The sequence below is a fragment of the Mastigoproctus giganteus genome, chromosome 2 (assembly GCF_048544385.1).
Source record: "Mastigoproctus giganteus isolate SK-2022 chromosome 2, ASM4854438v1, whole genome shotgun sequence".
NCBI lineage: Eukaryota > Metazoa > Arthropoda > Arachnida > Uropygi > Thelyphonidae > Mastigoproctus > Mastigoproctus giganteus.
This window is the reverse complement of record NC_143576.1, coordinates 255,053,663-255,073,458: the sequence shown is the minus strand read 5'-3', so window position 1 is coordinate 255,073,458 and position 19,796 is coordinate 255,053,663. Positions and strand designations below refer to the sequence as shown.

Below are 19,796 nucleotides of genomic sequence, written 5' to 3'. Positions count from 1 at the left end.
TAATCTTAAGGGAGGCGGCAAGCGAGTGCATTGAACCATTGAGGCTAATTATGCGAGCATCACTAGACTCTGGGGAGATTCCCTTGGATTGGAAAAGTGCAAACGTATCTCCCATACATAAGGGTGGCTCTAAAAGTGAAGTTGGAAATTATCGACCTGTCAGTCTGACTTCAGTAGTAGGGAAAATCATGGAGGCAATGATTAAGGGTGGAATTCAGGATCATTTGGATCGAATTGAAATTCTTAAGGATACTCAGCATGGTTTTGTAAAGGGAAAATCATGTTTAACAAATCTGGTTCGCTATTTCAAAAGGGTCACTCACGAGCTGGATTTAGGGAATAATTTCGACATTGTTTATTTAGATTTCAGCAAAGCTTTTGACTCAGTCCCACATGAGCGGTTGCTTTATACGCTGGAACAGGTTGGAATCACTGGGAAAATCCTTAGATGGATAGAAGGATGGCTTCAGGGCAGGAGGCAGAGGGTTGTGATAAATGGCTATTCCTCAGATTGGGTTGATGTAAGAAGTGGGGTTCCCCAAGGATCAGTATTAGGACCACTGTTGTTTTTAATTTTCATAAACGACATTGATGAAGGGATAGAGGGCGTGATGTCTAAATTTGCAGATGATGTTAAAATTGGTAGAGTAGTTAATGATCACTGTCAAGCTGAGCTTCTTCAGAGAGACCTAGATAGACTTCAGGAATGGTCAGAAAAATGGCAGCTATGCTTTAATCCAACAAAGTGTAAGGTATTTTACACCTGGGAAACAGTAATCCCAAAATAACTTATTCACTTGGTGGAGTTCAACTAAACCCAGTACTGGAGGAAAGGGACTTGGGTGTTACGATACGGTCAGACATGAAATTCTCTGAGCATTGTAAACAGGTTGCAAGGAAGGCCCATGGTGTCCTATCGATGATCTATCGAACTTTTGCAAGTCGAGATAGGGACGTGATAATCCCATTATATAAGGCTTAGACCACACTTGGAATACTGTGTTCAAGTATGGAGACCGCACCTAAACAAAGACATCGAGCTTCTTGAAAGGGTGCAAAGACGGGTAACTCGCCTGGTGAGATCGGCAAAAGGGTGTCCTTATGAAGAAAAACTTCGAATATGTGGGTTGCAGAGTTTGGAAACTAGACACCTTAGAGGAGATTTGATTAAGGTGTTTAAGGCTCTGAGAGGCATCAGTAAAATGAATGAGGACGAAATTTTCAAGATTATAAATGATGCTAGAACTAGGGGACATAAATTCAAGTTACGGGGGGAAATGTTTAGATTGGACTGCAGGAAGTTTTATTTTAGCCAGCGAGTTATAAATTACTGGAATAAGTTGCCTTCATGGGTGGTAGAGGCCAACAGTTTGGGGAAATTCAAAGGTCATCTGGATAGTACTTTCGGGTAAGGGAAGCGCATAGGATGATAGGTTTAATTTCCTTTTTTTTTTTTATTAATTATTATTATTTAGTTATTTATTTATTTTTTTTTTTTTTGGCTGGTGCAGCATAAGCCATAGGCTTTCTTGCACCATGCGGCCGTTACTAATACTAATAAACTTATATGAAAAATATTGACCCGCAATTCGACTCTAATTTGGCGATGGATTACAGTCTAATTACGAGACACCACTGTATAGCCAAAGGAAGGTCTGTGCAAAGTTTGTGCAGCCTCATGGATGAGCAAAAGCAACTGAGAGTGTCATCATGTGATGACACTCTCATGTGATGACACTCTCATGTGATGAAGACTTCATCCAGACTTGTCAAAACAATCCTAATATCCTTAACTGTATTGTCACTATGCTGGAGATGAGTGATGGGTTTTTCAGTACGACCCGCACAGATGAAGCATTGGAGCATGCAGTGGACTTTAAAATCATTACCAAGGTGGTCCAAACAGTTTCCTTCACAGAAATCCAGGATCAAGATGATGCTGATCGTGTTTTTTGACAATCAGGTTGTGATTCACGAAGAATTTGTACCTGAAGGGGTAGCAAGACAATACTGTATTCTACATATAGGTGTTTCAAAGTCTATTGAAAGTGCATTTCCTGGGTGAAGCCACAATTTTGAGAGATAGGTAGCTGGTTCTTGTTGGATGACAGTGCATCTGCCCATTCTGCATTTGCTAAAGACTTTTTTGATGAAACATGGCACTACAAATCAACCACCCACTCTACTCTCCTGATCTAGCACCAGTGGACTTCTTCCTCTTTCCCGAGGTGAAAACTGCCTTCAAAGGAAAGCGATTTCAGGATGTTGAGGACATAAAGAAAAATATAATTGCCAAATTGAACTTAATTCCATTGGAAGCCTTTACAGAAACTTTTAAAACAGTGTAATAAGTGCATTCAATCAGGTGGCGATTATTTTGAAGAAAAATAAAACTATTTTTGAGCTCCTTCACTTTGTATTCATTTATTGCACTAGTCTGGGAACTTTATTACCGCACCTCTTATATATTATATAAAAATAAATTTCAATTTCAACTGAATAGGCAATAAAGATAATGATTTTCCTTTATATTTAAATTTTATATGCATGCACACAGCAAACAGAAGGTAAACCAGTATGTAACTACAACAAATGAAGGGGGGGGGAATAAATCAAAATAAAGGGTGTTGCAGAAGGATGCATTCTAAAATAATTTGTATAAAGCAGAGCTACTATGCTCAATACATTCTACGTTGTATTTCAATATCTGTAGAAAAATAAGAGAAATTCACCAAAATATGATCCGTACGACACTCTCCAGGAATTAAAACAAATAAAAAATTAATGCAAAATGATTACAGTAATAAAATCAATTAAAAAAACAATTTTAAAAAAAATTTAACTAAAAAAAGTTAAACGTAAATTTTGCAAAACAATTTCCTTCCTGAAGTTGACAGGGCTTGGTCACAGGAATGGAAATAAAGCAGAGTATGTGTGAGCCGGAATCTCAAATAGGGAGAGAGATTATTTGTCTTTGTGCATGCCCGTAAAAGACCACGAATCGGAGATTAGATATGGATGGCGAACATTAATAGAATTCTCATGTAATTTAATTTCGATGTTTTCTGCAATTAATAGTCTAGTATAATGGACTTGGGAAGGACACGTAGCTCAAAGACATGATGACAGATGGACTAAGAAAATAACAGAATGGTACCCAAGAGAAGCTAAAAGAAAACCTGGAAGACAACAATGGAGATGGATAGATGAAATTCAAGAGTTTGTGGGCAGTAAATGAATGGCCATTGCACAAAGCAGAAGGAACTGGAAAGTTGCTGGAGAGGCCTTCATCATCCTGTAGTGGATTGAAAATGGCTGATGATGATGATACTATAAGCAAGTGTTTCAGTTACTGCAAGGCACTGTTGATGTTGTGCACTATGGCACATCATGACATCACATTTACAGTGATAGTGTCAACATCAGAATCAAAATTTGGCATAGTGCCAAAGCTTATACAGCATAAACAGGAGAGAGAGGGAGGGGGGGAGAAAAAAAACTTCTTGCATCACCTGTCCAAACACCTCAACCAAATCTATTTGCTGGTATCTAGTTTCCAAACTATCAAAATTTGAAATATTAAATCCAAATCAAAAGGTGAAAAATTAACATAGGTCACAGTTACTTTATCTATGCAATGATTAAAAGAGACAGTTTGATAAATTAGCTTACCACAAGATCAACTGCACTGTTTGAAGAAGCACAAACTAGAATACGACTGGATGGAATATTATGAAATATCTGAAGAACAGCTTCAACTACAGTAACTGTTTTTCCTGTTCCAGGTGGTCCAAAAATTATATAAGGAACTGGTCTGCTCTCACCACTCAAGATTCTTCTTACTGCAGCTCTCTGGTTATCATTCAGTTTAGTATTGAACAGTTTCAGTGCATGTATTTCAGATGCTGATTCTTTATGTAAATTACGAGAAGCAAAAATCTTATGATCACTAACAACATTTGGCACTGATAAATTACGCACTCTTTGCTTACCATCACTGTTATAATTATCAGTCACCTTGTTAATACTTGAAGTTACGGATAATTTTATATTTGTTTCACCTCTGCATTTTTTCTCTATTATAGTGCCTTGTTCTTCATCTTTGGATTTCAAAACATTATATACAGATGATTCAGAATATTGTTTGGGTATTGTTTTCTTTATAAGACTGATAGTCTGAGGCTGCTTCAACAATACTTTTGATGGAAAGAGAACTGCAAAAGATGAAAAAAGTAAACTCCAAATATTTTTAAATGACTTGATACTCAGATATATGAGAGGTGATCATTTAATTTGCGGACTGGTGCAAGATTTTATGTTTACTGCACAAACTTTTCATAACTGCTGCTAGAGGTGCTCTCCCTGATCGCTACTGAGCAGATTCTGTGTGTGCATGCTGGTACTTGTCTAGCATGTAGTACTGAGTGTCTTGGCAGGATGGCCATATTTAAATGGCACAGATTCAGTGAAGGTCATGAGTCAACAGAGAAGGTCAACTGAGCAAATTGCAAAAGCCCAGGAAATCTTGGATGAAGACAGGCGAATTACACTTCGTGAATTAGCTACTAGAATGTCCATTTCATACAGCAGTGCTCACAATATTGTCAAAGATTACCTGAAAATGTTGTGAATCTGTGCCCATTGGATTATACACAATTTGACTCCAGAACAAAAACAGCAGAGAGCAGACTTGTGCAAAGAAATGCTTGATCGTTTTGAAACACAGGATCAAAAATTCTTAAACTGAATAGTGACTTGTGACAAAACTTGGATTTTTCACTATGATCCAGAGACAAAACAACAGTCGAGTGAGCGGAAGCATTCTGATTCACCAAGACCTAAGAAATTTTGAGCTTCTCGTTCGGCTGACAAATAAATGGTTCTTGTGTTTTCTGATATAAAAGGCATTCTTGTTACACATTTTGTGCCTCGTGGAACAACTATAAGTAAGGAAGCATAATTTGAGGTTCTCAGAGTCAAACTTCGCTGTGCTATTCGCAAGAAATGTCCAGAACTTTCTGGTGTGAAGTGGTTTCTCCATCAAATATTTAAAAATGATCCTATACGTCAGGTTCTATATGGGCTAATATTGTGCAGGCAGTGATCACTGCCATAGGTGCCGAGGTTCTATCACATCCCCCTTATTCACTGGACGACTTCTTGGCCCCATTCTGTATTCACAAGCAAGCTTTGTATTCTGAAAAAAAAAAAAAAAAAAATGCTCTTCAAAAGTTGTGTACCATGACATGACATCATAGCATGGCTTGGGGCCCCAAAAGCCACGTTGGCAAGAGCGCAAGGCTGTACTGAGTGGAGTGTCTGGGGGTTCGAGACCAGCTGTTGGTAGTTGTGGATTTCCTCCTCAGTATCTTGAGTTAGTCAGTCTTAAGGCTGGGTGCTATTAGCGAGTCAAATCCAAGGATCCTGACTAGAAATGCATTCAAAATAAATAAATAGCATGCCTTTCTATTTGTAATGGGAAAAGCCAGTGTGAGTGTTAAACAGTTGTCATAGTGCCAAGTGTTATCCATTTATTGCAAGAAACACTTGGATTTTGATGGTAATAATACCAATTCCTGTTTCCATGGTAATAATTCCTGTTTTCACTTCTGAAGAAAGCTCCGAAAGGCAAGCATTTCACTTCTAACGATGATGCTCACAAAGTCACAATGGAAGCATTTAATGCATGGATACGACAGTGGCAAAAGTGTGTAAAGTTCAAGGGAGAGTATTATATTTCGAGAGGAAGAAATCCACAGATGATGACAATTACGATAAGATCTTTCACCAGTCTATGAATTAAATGATCACCCCTCATATAAATTTATTTCTACTTCTACATAACCAATTTATAAAATTAACCAAGCTTTAAGTTTCTATTCTAGTAGTAATTTTGCTGCATAATTCCATACAATTTACCTTTGTGGGCTTCAAATTGCTGGATGAATCAGAATGTTATATATAACTCATGCTGTGTATATCAAACTACCAGGACAAGTCATTTCATATATGGAGTTACAGAACAAAGCTGGTGAATTTTTGTACAGTGAAATATTAAATGTTATTTTAAGTAATCTTATTTGTGATGTGGTATTGCTTTTAGTATTTCTAGTAATGTGAAAAGCTATCTGAAGCTCATATACTATGTATTGTCCTATATAAGTACAAGACAATACATAGTATATGCTGTATAAGTTTGCTTTCTTGCATCATTTGCTACTAATATGAATTTGCAACATTTACTACAAGGGCCACGTCTAAAGCTTTTCGGGCCCTAGGCATACATATGAAAGTCAGGGCCCTTCTTATATAAACAAGAATGAGGGTGATATTTGTTTAAAAAAAATCACAATTTTTGAAGTTGTGTTAATTAATATATTATTAGTTAGAGATTACAAAAAAATATAAAATGAAAATAAAAAATCAATATTAAATTTTTTTAAGAAATTTAAAATTTTTATTTTCTAATTTTGACATCTGTAAACTTATTAATAATATCCTCATAACAAAGAGTTTTTAGAATATCCTTTTCTATGTACAGTATTGCCAGTGTATTAAGCTTTTGTTCCGAAAGAGTACTGTGTAAATAATTTTTTACCAGTTTCAGTACAGAAAATGAATGCTCTCCTTTGGCATTGCTCATTGGTAATGTTAAAAACAATCTTAAAATTATTCCGACATTAGGAAATGTGGATATAATTTTGTTTTTGATTATAAAATTCAATTTTTCATAAGCAGTGACTACATTCTCAGCCTTACTTAATATATCAAACTGTTCCATTTCCACTTTCAATTCACCAACATTTACATCTTTACTATAAATTCCCTCAATATAAGTTTTACAATGCATGAATACTTCTTCGCTATAATCATATATTAATTTAAATTTATTGTTTATATCTTTATATACATCACCTCTTCTACACAAATCAGTAACTATTCTATCACAAATGGTTAAAAATATGTTCACTCTAAAAGCTTCACCTCCTTCAAATTGTACGTTGTTATCATTGAAAAATATTTTTTTTTAATTCGTTTCCCCCTGCCACCAATGTATCGACAAAAGATACCGCCCAAATATGACATTGGCATTGCAATAAGTATTATTATTGGTATATATTTTTAAATTAAATTTAGAAGTCGATCATGAAGTAATGACAAATACCTGTAATGTAAACAATGCAGTAATGTAAACAGGGCTGGTAAACGCAGATCTGTTTACTATTAATACTAATGTTATCTATCTTATTTTCAAATAAATTATCACTATTAACTACCATATAATTTTATTTTTGTTGTTGCAACTTGTGATTTACTTTGATTAGTTTTACACGTAATGCTAAAGAATTTTTAAATGCAAATCAAACAAGAATAATCGCTTTTGGTTCCTTTAACCATCAGAAGAATTGTTTTATCTCTTAACATATGTGAAAATGTGAGGTAAATTTTATCCAAATTTAACTTTTTATAACACAGCCATTTATGAATTTTTTTTTCCAGTCAATAATACACTACATATAGGTGTTTCAGATAAAAATGTAATTTATATTTACATTAAGCAAACATAAACTGACATTAAGCACACATAAACTGATTTGTTGAATAAATACAGGACCATGCTGAAAAAAATATGAGTTAGGTCAGAATATTTATATGACTGCAGTTTTTGCCCAAGCACAAGGGAAGGGTTTATACACTGAAGGCCTTGTAGATTAATTCAAGACTTGAGGAACTCTACAAGGCTTTTTCTAAGAAAATCAAAATATTTATTAGCATGGCCCATACTTGTGGATAGGAAATCTTTTTTTGTATAGAAAGAGAATACATTTGAAGAAAGGTTAGACAAGGGTTTTTGCCATTATCATTGAAGATACCTTAAGGATTCAGGAAAACTGCTAGTCTGGGGGATATCATTTATCTGATGATATGGGTCAAAGTAATACAATTCACAACATTCTTGTTTCATTGTCACAACTGCTGATATTGGCAAGATATATTCTGAGGGTAGTAACATTTCAAATGAATAGAAAGCTTGAGAAACTAGCTTAAATAAATTCATGGGGGGGGGGGGGTGTATCAGAGAAATAAACTATATAAGAAAGTTTAGTCTCAACTGTGAAATAGAGGATGATGAGTTTCACTATGGTATGTACAATGTATTTAAAAAAGATAGGGAAGAGAGAACTATAAGTAATGCAAAAAAATGATAAGGAAGGAAGGAAGGAAGGATTAACATCTTTATTGATGAGGAGAAGATAAAAGAAGCGGACAGTTTTGGATATTTAGGGAGCACAGTAGATAAAAAAGGGAAAATTGATAAGGAGATATGTAGAAGAGCAAACCAAGGAACAATGTTTTATAACTGTGTAAAAGATCTAGTTTGGGGAAAGGAGGTGCTTGAGAAGTGCAAGGTGGTAATAGAGCTTATTATGTACCGATAATAACCTATGGATCAGAATCATGGGTAATGTGGGAGAAGGATATTATCAGAATACAAGTAATGGAAATGAACTTTCTGAGTTTCTCTGAGAAGTACTGAACCCATATCTCTCCAAATGAGCAGAAAGACAGTGATATATCATGCGAACTAAATGACAATGGAGGACAGAGTGCAATTAATATTCTCCACACTAAACTTGTTGTTGGCATAGTTTTGATTTTGAAATAAGGCAACTAAATTTACAGTAGTTCTTCTATGACAAGAATATTACCATTAACCATATTCAGCTGTCACATGAAACTGAATCACAATTAATTCAAACATGTATTTCCATGCTTCCATGTTGGCCACAGCTATGGTCAGCTTGCCTGTTTACCTTGATGCAAAAGTTCCTCTCATCTTAATTACAATTCACACCCAGACGTTTTGAGCAAAGATGCCTATTGGTGTCGCTGGAGTCCACATTGAAAAATAAAGAATGACATATATTTGCATATTTGAAACAAACAAAAAAAAAAAACAGGACTAAAATCCAGAAAAAAAAAAAAAAAACCCAGCTAATTTGACAGAAAACATCAAGAAGGAATACCAGAAACCTTCAAGCATAACAAGAAAGCTGGCAAGTATATAAATTTAATGGTGCTGTGTGAAAAAAATATAGATTCCATACTTCACATTCTTCTATTTTGACTATTAGCATATTTACTTATGTGAAACCAAGCCTCATTTATGAAAATCTGCATACAAGCTGTTGACACAAACTTGAATAAATTGCCGAAAACGACTAATGATAGCATAATTTCTTTCCTATGTCAGGTCCTCAAGTTCATGCCTAACTTGAATATAAAAAGAAGAAAATTAAAAAAAACCATCTTTGTGAGTTCTGCAGGGCAATCTGGTTTGCTGAACAAGTTTTTTGAGTGACTCATGACAGATGCACCAAGTATTGATGAATATTATGAGGAATTTTATTACTGAACATTGAAGGTTGACTGGATCAGTTGTCACAGACATTCCCTATTTTGCAAATTCCAATGAGACAGCATATTCTGTATAAGAATAATGATTATAATAATGACAATAAATACATGTTCTATCCCTAATTAATTTATCTTTGCTGTAAAACAATTAACACTTAGGTGCTACAGTGGTGAAAGTTTAAGGTTATATGCATAGACTTATGAATTAAAATAGTATGGTAATAACTGACATACATATATGCATTCCATACTATTAGTAATTATGAATATTAATACTTATTGGTCTGAGAGAAAAGTAGGTTAATGGATGGGATGCATGATTTGGTGATAATCCCCATGTCTAAACAAAGTTTTTGAGCTTTGAAAGGATTATATAATAAGGAGATGCATTTGCATTTTAAATCTAATTGGTTGAAGAAATAGTCAAAGCTCTTTATGGCGACACTCTCAGAGTAAAGAGAAAAACAGTCTTCGTGTTGAAAGGATGTTATATTAATAATCCATTAAATCAGCAAAAGAACAAAGAAATGTTTTTCCAAACATTTCTTTGTTCTTTTGAGAAGCATGAGAAGCTTTTCAAGGTGACAAAATCTGGCATGTTTGAAGCAACTGGCAATCACTTTTTTGCCATCTCATCCTGTGCTGAAACACATAAATGCATGACTTGAATTGCATGCTGATTTCACACTGTATGACATTCTTCTTGTTTGCTCGATAAATAGTTGGCAATGTCTTCAAACCTTTAAAGCATTAGGGCTTCTGGGCTTTCCCAGTGATCAAGAAAGGAAGCTTCATGCATCATACACATTGCCATGGTAATCCACTGTTTTGCCTTTTTTTAGCCATTACCTTTCTCACCTTTAAATGCAGGTGTTTTAAAAAAAAAAAGTCCAGTTTTATTATCATTGAAAATGTTGTCCTGGTCATACACCAATGAGCCAAAACATTATGACCACCTACCTAATATGATGTTGGTCCTCCATGTGCAGCCAAAACAACTCATACCTAGCGAGGCATAGATGCTATAAGATTTCTAAATGTGTCTTGTGGTATCTGGTACCAACATGTAACCAGCAGATCCTTTATCTCCTGTAAGGTCCGTGGTTGAGACACCACAGATTGGAGTTGCTGTTCCAACACAAACCACAGATGCTCGATGCGATTGATGTCTGGGGAATTTGGAGGCCAGGGCAATACCTGGAAGTCTTCTTCATATTCCGCAAACCAGTCTTGAACAATCTGGGGAGTGTGGCATGGCGCATTATCCTGCTGAAAGACGGCACCGCCAGAGGGGAAGACTGTTGACATGAAAGGGTGTACTGGTCAGCAATGATGTTTAGGTAGGTAGTAGACATCAGAGTGCCCAGCACATGGATGACTGGACCCAGGTTATCCCAGCAGAACATTGCCCAAAGCATGACACCACTGCCACCCGCTTGTTTTCGTCCCACGGTGCATCCAGGTGCCATCACTTCCCCAGGTAAATGATGCACATGTACCCGGCTGTCCACATGGTGCAACAGGAAACATTCATCGGACCACACGACCTTTTTCCAATCACTCAAGGTCCAGTTTCGATGCTCCCATGCCCATTGTAGGCACTGTCGCTGGTGAACCATGGTTAGCATGGGCACTCTGAGCAGCCTGCAGCTACGCAGCTATGCAGCCCCACTTTCAGCATGGTTCGATGTACTGTGTGTTGTGACACATTACTCCCATCACCAGCATTCCAATTACCGGCGAGTTGCACCACAGTCACCCTTCTGTTGCCACGTACCATCCGGGAGAGCGGGAGAACCTTAAGCATCGATGAGCCATGGTCCTCCAACACCTCACCAGCGGTTCGTGGGTTTCCCCTGCTTCGGCCACTTTTGGTAGGTAATAATCATGACTGACCGTGAGCACCCCACCAACCGTGCCGTTTCGGATATGCTCTGACCCAGTCGTTTGGCCATTGTCAAACTTGCTGAAGTCCGCTGCCTTTCCCATCTGAAGAACAAGAGTAACACTGATTACCAGAGCTCAGTATCAAGTGTTTTTTTTATACTGTGCCCCAACCTGCACATGCACCATAGTTCACTTGCAGTTGCTTCAATTTGCATAATGACTCACTGGTCATAATGTTTTGGCTCACTGGTGTGCATCAACAAGACATTTTTTAAATAATTCTCTTTTGATTCCGTTGTGGCTTCAGTGTCAATGGCAGCACTTTTGCCACACAGTTTTTTTGTGAGATGTTCCAGAGTCTCAAATTTCTGGAACTATTCATCAGAAGATTTGAATTAATATACATTCAATGCAGAAATGATTCAGCCTTAGTTTTTAAAAGTTTCCATCTATGGGAACGTTTTCTGCATGCATCAACATTAGCCATTCCAAGAGTATCTTTTCAAAATCCCAATACTTTGGCTTTCATGCTCTGATCCTCCTTACTGCGGCAGATTTCTCTAAGCTTTAATTCATTTTTCAATCTTTTAGAATAGTGAACAGTGTACTCTTAGAAATACTGAACTGTTTAGTGACATCAATCTTAGAACACACACCATTATCTACAACTTGTAAAATAATTTTTTTTTTGTCTGCAACTGGCAAAGCTACCCACTTCATACCAAGGAGCCATACTGATAAACCAACGGTCTCTACATAGTGTATAATGAAATAAAATGAACTTTTGGTCAAAGTTAACTTCATTATATCAACAAGCAAGAGAAACTTCCAATGAGCATGGGAAAGCACCAAGTGATTTTTCACATTCGGCCTAAAAGTCATTACTTCGATTCGATATTCTTTCATTTTGAAATGCGAATATGGTAATAAAAAAGGAAAAACAGGAAAAGGAAAAAGGATTTTATAAAGGGCTTTGACCGTACAACTGAAATATTATTTGATAAGCACAATGCAAAACCATTTAAAATTTAAACACTAAAGTAAAATAAAACTTCAATTCATCGAAAGCAAACTTGATATAGAAACTAATGAATTTTTTTTACCTTCTTTCCCAAGACAATTGGCTTGATTTACAATTTGATGGCAGCGTCTTAATGGTGTCCTAATAAATAAAAAGCAATAAACATCTTTTCTACAAAGCAGCACATTAAAATAAAAAAACACAGAGCTAAATGATTAAGAGGTTATACATTTTAAAAGATGTATATTGAAGAAACATAAAACATACTAGGATGTTCACTATCCAAACATGGATTATTTGAAATGATAATCTATTCCAACCCCCGGGGAAACCTGTAAACTCCCTACAACCTGTAAACATCCCCATGGTGGATCAGGGAATGCCTCCCAGATGGTAGGAGTGAAATGAAATAACTCCCGTGGACCAACAGGTACTGCAGCATGTCCCACATTGGGCGACAGCAATCAGCAGTGGTTCTCCATGTTAGGGGCACCTGGCAGAATTCAATAGTCTGTTCCCTTTATGATTGAAACAGGATGTGTACAACACACATCCTGTTTCCCCTGACAATAACTACCTCCTCTGGAATCAGTACATTCTGCCTTGGGGATTGCTGCTGTGTTGCCTGGTGCACAAGTGAGAGCTCTAGTATTGGGTTGGGCAGCTGAGAGCTTCACTGGTCCCCCCATTTTAATTTTTTCAAAGGTATCCACCCTGCCTATTCTTCAAGCTCTCAAATGCCCATTAGAATGCTGATTTGCACTTAAATTTTCTCATGTTCTTTGCAGTGAACACACACAAAGACTTCCCCCTTGACTCTATCATGTCCTGGTCCAGATAAGTCTGCAAACAGCATAAGTAGCACATTTTGTTAGACTGTGATTCATAGGAGAACTGCCCCCTTCAGTTCTCTCCCTGACTGACAGCACTCTTGCTACTTTGGGCTCATTGATTTACTATTCAATACGAGGCATGACTTCTGCTTATATTCAATTTAACTTGAGAATAATACACTATACCGATAGACACCTAAATGCAGTAATACGTATTATGCTATGAAATTTATGTTACAGGTACTATGCTATACTGTTATATTTAGAGAGTTTTAAATTAGTTAGTTATAGCCTTACTAGAATAAAGTTTCATGACTAAAACAAAAAAAAAAATATGCCAAACTACATGATTAGAACTTACAAGCTACTTCTTTATCTCAATGTGACAGAGAAGAAAAGTGCATACGATGCATATAAATTATCAGGTTTTGGTTTGGTTTTTTTTTTTTTTTTTTTTTAGGAGCATTAGCAACTAAGGCCATATTGCTCCAGACATATGCGGTGGTCGTTCCCTGACCTTTCCGCATCCTCCGTATTTGGTGGTCACGGACTCGAACCCCGGTCAAATCAAGAAATGTATGCTACGCACTGCTGCTCCTGACCACCTGGCTACGGAGATGCCCATAAATTATCAGGTGATACAGAAACCTATGGTAGATAACAATTAGTCTGTAATCAAGTTATAAAGGAGGTTGGGCAAGCTAAGGAAGATTATGAGAAGTCTCTGGCAAAGACTTCTATGCTTATATTAACAGTAGAAGGAAGGGTTGAATCACATTGGACCACTTGATGTCTATAGGTTAACTGTTGATGACCCTGCTCAGGTTGCAGACAAACAGAATAGGTATTTTGTATGTACAAGGAGTGATCATTTAATTTGCAGACTGATGCAAGATCTTATCTTAATTGTCATCATCTGAATCTTTTGTGGATTTTTACTATTCAAAATACTCTCCCTTGAACTTTACACAAATTCACCACCGTTGTACCCATGCATTAAATGCTTCTTTCAAACCTTTTTCAAAAGACTGCAAAGTGCTTCTGTTGTGACTCTGCAAGTATTGTTGTGTCAGATGCAAAGCGCTTGCCTATCAGAGCATTTGTCAGATGTGGAAATGGGAAGAAATCACACAGGGCTGAGTACAGTGAATAAGGGGGATGTGGCAGAACCTCAGCAGCTATTAACTGCCTGCACACTATTAGTCATATGGAGCCTGGCATTGTCTTCATGGAGAAACTACTGCACACCGGAAAGTTCAGTCACACTGGAATATGGCTGTCCTACCAAGACACTCATTAACATACACTTCATTCATCTCTTTAACTGTTTCCAATGCATTTAAGCCATCTGACACAATAATGAATTACATATCACTGTTCAATCTGCATGTCCAACATAGTACTTGCTTCAAAATGATCGTCAGTGACACTTGGCTAAAAAAACTCTTCACGCAACACTAGCTTGATTATTACTGACATTTGCACACAGAGCCTGCTCAGTAGCGATCAGGGAGAGCATCTCTGGCGGCAGTTATGGAAAGTTCAAGCGGTATATATAAAATCTCGTATCAGTCCGCAAATTAAACATTCATTGCTCGTAGATTCACACGTAAGGAATTCTTTAGGGAAGGGGATGCCAAAAAGTTTATCAAACTCCAATGAGGAGCTAAATGACTAATGTTTATCAAACTCTAACGAGGAGCTAAATGGCTAATGTTTATCAAACTCTAACAAGGAACTAAATGACTAATGTTTATCAAACTCTAATGAGGAGCTAAACGAATAACTTTGCTTAAAAATGTGTAACATGCTGGCTTCAAATTCTTTTTTACTTCAGTGGCATGCACAGTTGAAATTGTTTAAATCCATCTTTCCTGATAGCAGTAGTAAATGTCTACCAAGTATTTATGCATTTTCACAGGAAGTCATGCAGCTCCTATTTCAGCACACATATTAACAAGATGGCAAAGATGGCATGGGTATTAAAGGAGGAGATGGGGCAGTTGAACTAACAGCTCCATATCTTTTAATAAACTTATCCAGATTTTAGGCATACCATAACAAGCTCATTATTAACAGTAAGTGCCAGACAGTTTTTCTGAAGGAACCATACTTACTTTCAGGTTGTTCAGATGATAACAAGCCATTTGTCATGATTTCTTTTATTGCAAAATGTAACACATAATGGGATATTGCTTGGAATCACTTTGATTACTGCCATCTGCAGCAAATAAAAATGGTCCATTTTTCAGAGCCATCATTACCTCTTCTTTCCCTATCTGTGCAATACTCTTAACTATGCCCGTTTTTGTTGTTCTGCATTTTATTTTTACTGTGAGAAAACATTTCTTAAAATGTACCTGCATGATCAGCACAACTCAGAGTCACATGATGTTCTATGACAAAAAATGCAAAGAAACATTCAGAATACATGGCATCATCAGCATGAAATGCAACATCTATTTTTCATTTCTTTTTATGGTCTGCATAGTGCCATGCTTATTTGTTTGAAAATGTCTGATCACATTGTGTTTCCCAATGCTTGAAATCAAAATATCAGATCTACACAGTACACAAGGTAAATGTGTTTCAGATTTTACAATTTGTGAAAAATCTTGCATATATTATCTTCTGAAATATTGCTTCAGTTTTCTTTGGCATCTTACTTACAGATATCGTTTAGCTTTGCACTACACAATACTATGAAATGACTGCACACAACAGAGAACAAAGTTATTGTGCATTTTTTTTTGCAATGTAGACTACCACAACATGCATCTGATCATCAATTTTTTAATGAAAATAAGCAGAAATTCACAAATTTAAAAAAAAATTCTAATTTTAACATTGTTTTATTATTTTTTTTTAAGAAAAAGACAGAAAAACTGAGTTTTCTCAAAAAGATGGAGAAACTCTTTGTCACTGACTATATTATGACAGTAAGATGGAGTTGGCAGCTGTGAGGGCGGGTGTTATCATCAGTAGCTCCCCTAACACCTGCTCATTAATGAATGAAATGTATCTGGTAACTATATAAAACAGGTAAAAAAAAAAAAAAAAAAAAAAGATAAATCCTGTAAAAATTTAATAAAATTACCTGTTAAACTGAAACATCACATTGTAAGATTCTCCGCTATAGCTACTGTGAAATAAACTGTTGAATTTAAGTAGTACACTCTCTTTTAAAACCTTTAAAAAAAAATCTGGATTAAATCCCTGATATAAAATGTAACATTTAACTAAAAAAAATTTTTCAATTTGTGTAAAATTTCACACTTAAATTCCAAATAGCACAACCGAAGACAGAGAAAACACAATTGGTATAAAGCTATTGATATAAAAAAAGAAAATTTATTTCTGACCTATAAATGTCAAATAATATAAACTCAGATTGCATCTATTAGGAACAAACCAATCTCATACCAAGGCAACCCCCAATCCGTGAAATTTTCAGTAAAGATGAAATGTTTAATTTTGTGACAAAATGCAGCTAAGCAGATGTCCTAACTGAGCAGACTTTTGATTATATGGGATTTAATGGTATGTCTGCCAGGGGCAAAAGTTGATGACGTTGAGGAGCGGATATCATCTTTTAAGGGCACAAAGGGTGATGTTGTATATATTGGAAATAATGACATTAAGAGTAGGAGATTTGCAGACTTATTTAACAAGTATAGGTCAATGTTGAAAAAAAAAAAAAAAGTCGTAAGTTACGGTTAAATTTGAGTGACTGCAATTCTGCCAGACACGATAGGAGAGAGTACATGACGAGAGCCTTGACATTTAATTCGGCCCTGGAGAGATTGTGCAAGGCTCGTGGAGTAAAGTTTTTCTCAGCGTGTTAACAAGCACAGAAGAGACTGCTTCTATAGGGATGTGATACACTTAAATAGAAGGGGTGCAAGAATATTTGCTGATGCTATGAGGCAGCGTTAGGTGGGTCGGAAACTGCTAGCTTGGGGGGGATTTACATACTAAAAGATTAACAGAAGCCGCAGGCAGAGGTGAAAGTGATCCTTGCACTGCTTCTATTAGAATTGAGGGCGGGGTGTTGGGATTTTCAGGGACTGGTGGAAGTCATCACGAAACAAATAAATACATGGGCTGTGTTAGGGTAACTAAGATTAAGAATATGTGCATGTATACTTGCATGTACACCAATGCAGGCAGTATAGTAAATAAATTTGATGAATTTGAAATGCTGGTCAAGGCATCAAAGGTGGATATTGTTGGGATATCGGAGACATGGTGTCACACAGATATATAAGCAGTGCAGAATGGAATATGGGGAGTACAATGGGTACAGAAGGGTAGGCAGGATAGGAAGGAAGGAGGGGTTATGCTGTTAGTTAAGAAACACACAAAATCTAAGGAAGTGCATCCAGTTGACATAGATGGTCAGTGCGATGTTGAGTCAGTTTGGTGTGACATAAGCATTGGGAAAACAAAAATGAGACTAGGAGTGTGTTATAGGCCCAATGATTTATATGCATGGGATGCATATAAATTATAAGGCAACAGAGAAGCCTATGATGAGCAACTGTACAGAGAAAGAGAGTGGGCCAGTAAATAAGATTGTCTTATAATGGGGAATTTTAATTTCCCTAATATTGACTGGAACTTGTGGATTGGTCACTCTCACACCAGCAAGATTTTTGAGGATTTACTGGATGATTGTTTTTTACAGCAACATGTTAGAGAGGCAACCAGAGAGAGTAATACTCTTGATCTGGTTATCAGCAGTGATTATTTGTGCATTAACAATTTGAAGATAAAGGAACCACTAGATGGTAGTGATCACTGTACTGATGTGGGATTTACTTAAAGATGTAACTACTGTCGTGTGTAATGGGAAGGGTTTTTGCTTTCGCAGAGATGACTACAGTGGTTTCAGACAGTTTTTAAATTCTATACAGTGGGACCGACTGATGATGTTACCAACAGCAAATTCAAAATGGGAAGCATTCAAAGAACTTATCTTGGAAGCTACTAGGCTTTACATACCAACTAAGAAATATTGTTCAAGGTTTAGGCCTAAATGGATGTCAGATAAACTAATGAGACATATGGCAGAGAATAAAAATGCATGGGACGCATATAAATTATCAGGCGACAGAGAAGCCTATGGTAGATATAAGTTAGTCAGTAATCAAGTCACAAAGAAGGTTAGGCAAGCGAATGCAGATTACGAGAAATCTTTGGCAAAGGATGCTAAGAAAAGCAGCAAGAACTTCTTTAGTTATATAAACTTTAGAAGGAAGGGGATGATTCAGATTGGTCCACTTGATATCAATGGTTCGACTCTTGATGATCCTGCTCAGATAGCTAACAATCTAAATGATATGATTAACGAGGAGTTATTAAGGGAGGAGAATGCCAGAGTTTATCAAACTGTAACAGGGTGCTTAATGATTTTGTAATATTGTATTATTTTTGTAATATTGATTGGATTTTGTAATGAGAGCAAAGCGGAGGAGAAATTATTGAAGTTAAATTTAAGATAGACACCCAGGGTGGATGGGATCTATCCAGTTATATTAAAGGAGGCAGCAAAGGAAGTAAGCAAACCCACAGCCATAATTATGAGAGCATCATACCAGTTGACATAGATGGTCAGTGTGATGTTGAGTCAGTTTGGTGTGACATAAGCACTGGGAAAACAAAAATAAACCTGATAATTTATATGCATGGGATGCATATAAATTATCAGGCGACAGAGAAGCCTATGGTAGATATAAGTACAATGAACAACTGTACAGAGAAACAGAGTGGGCTAGTAAATCAGATTGTCTTATAATGGGGAATTTTAACTTTCCTGATATTGACTAGAACTTATGGGTTGGTCACTCTCACACACCAGCAAGATTTCTGTGGATTTACAGATATCTTGCTGGTGTGATTTACATGTTAGAGAGGCAACCAGAGATATTAATACAGTAAACCCCCGCTATTCGCAAGGGTTACGTTCCTGAGAAATGCCGCGAATACCAAAAACGCGAATACTGAGTTATGGCTCCCATGGTAATAAAGGGGTTTCGTTCAAAAGTATGAAATATATAAGAAAAACTAGTCTAAAATTTTGTCTATGTATGTATTATATGTACCTTCATAATATGACTATGAACATAGACAGTACATAATGAAATGCAAGCATATGGCACGAAATGAAAATAAGAAACAATTTAATATTAAATGTAATATTTATTAGAAATTTCCAACAAATCTTTCAAATCAGCGCCTTTGCTAGCTAAAAAAAGTTATCCCGCCAGTGCTATCACCAGTTTCGCTAAAGTGTTGATAAAGGAGTTTTGCCTTTTCACGAATGATGAGTGAACTTAACGGAATTTTATTTTGAGTTCGGTCTTCCATCCACAGATTTAAAGCTTTTTCCATTTTTTCTAATTTAACATCACGAGTTACGGAACAAATTTTTGAAGCAATTAGCGCGTTTTCACGGACACTACGGCGGATTTTTTCTTCCGATTTCTTGATTGATCGTACCGTTGACTCATTGATTTTATAATATTTTGCCACTGAGGAGACACTTTCACCATTAGAAATTTTATCTAATAACTCAATTTTATTCGCTAATGTCATCACCTTGGATCTTTTCACATTTCCCTTGTTATTCGTAG

The 19,796-nt window shown here is 36.4% G+C and overlaps 1 protein-coding gene across 1 annotated transcript in view; it reads right to left on the bottom strand.

The window, feature by feature from the left end:
* The window catches only part of LOC150090395 (RNA helicase Mov10l1-like), a 230,447-nt gene that overhangs the window by 86,198 nt on the left and 124,453 nt on the right, over positions 1–19,796 (bottom strand). The window contains exons 12-14 of the mRNA XM_090390298.1: positions 16,259–16,350; positions 12,411–12,469; positions 3,673–4,214 (exon numbers count right to left, since the gene is read on the bottom strand). Coding sequence (XP_090246424.1) covers positions 3,673–4,214; positions 12,411–12,469; positions 16,259–16,350 — 693 coding nt within the window. The remainder of the gene's footprint in view (positions 1–3,672; positions 4,215–12,410; positions 12,470–16,258; positions 16,351–19,796) is intronic.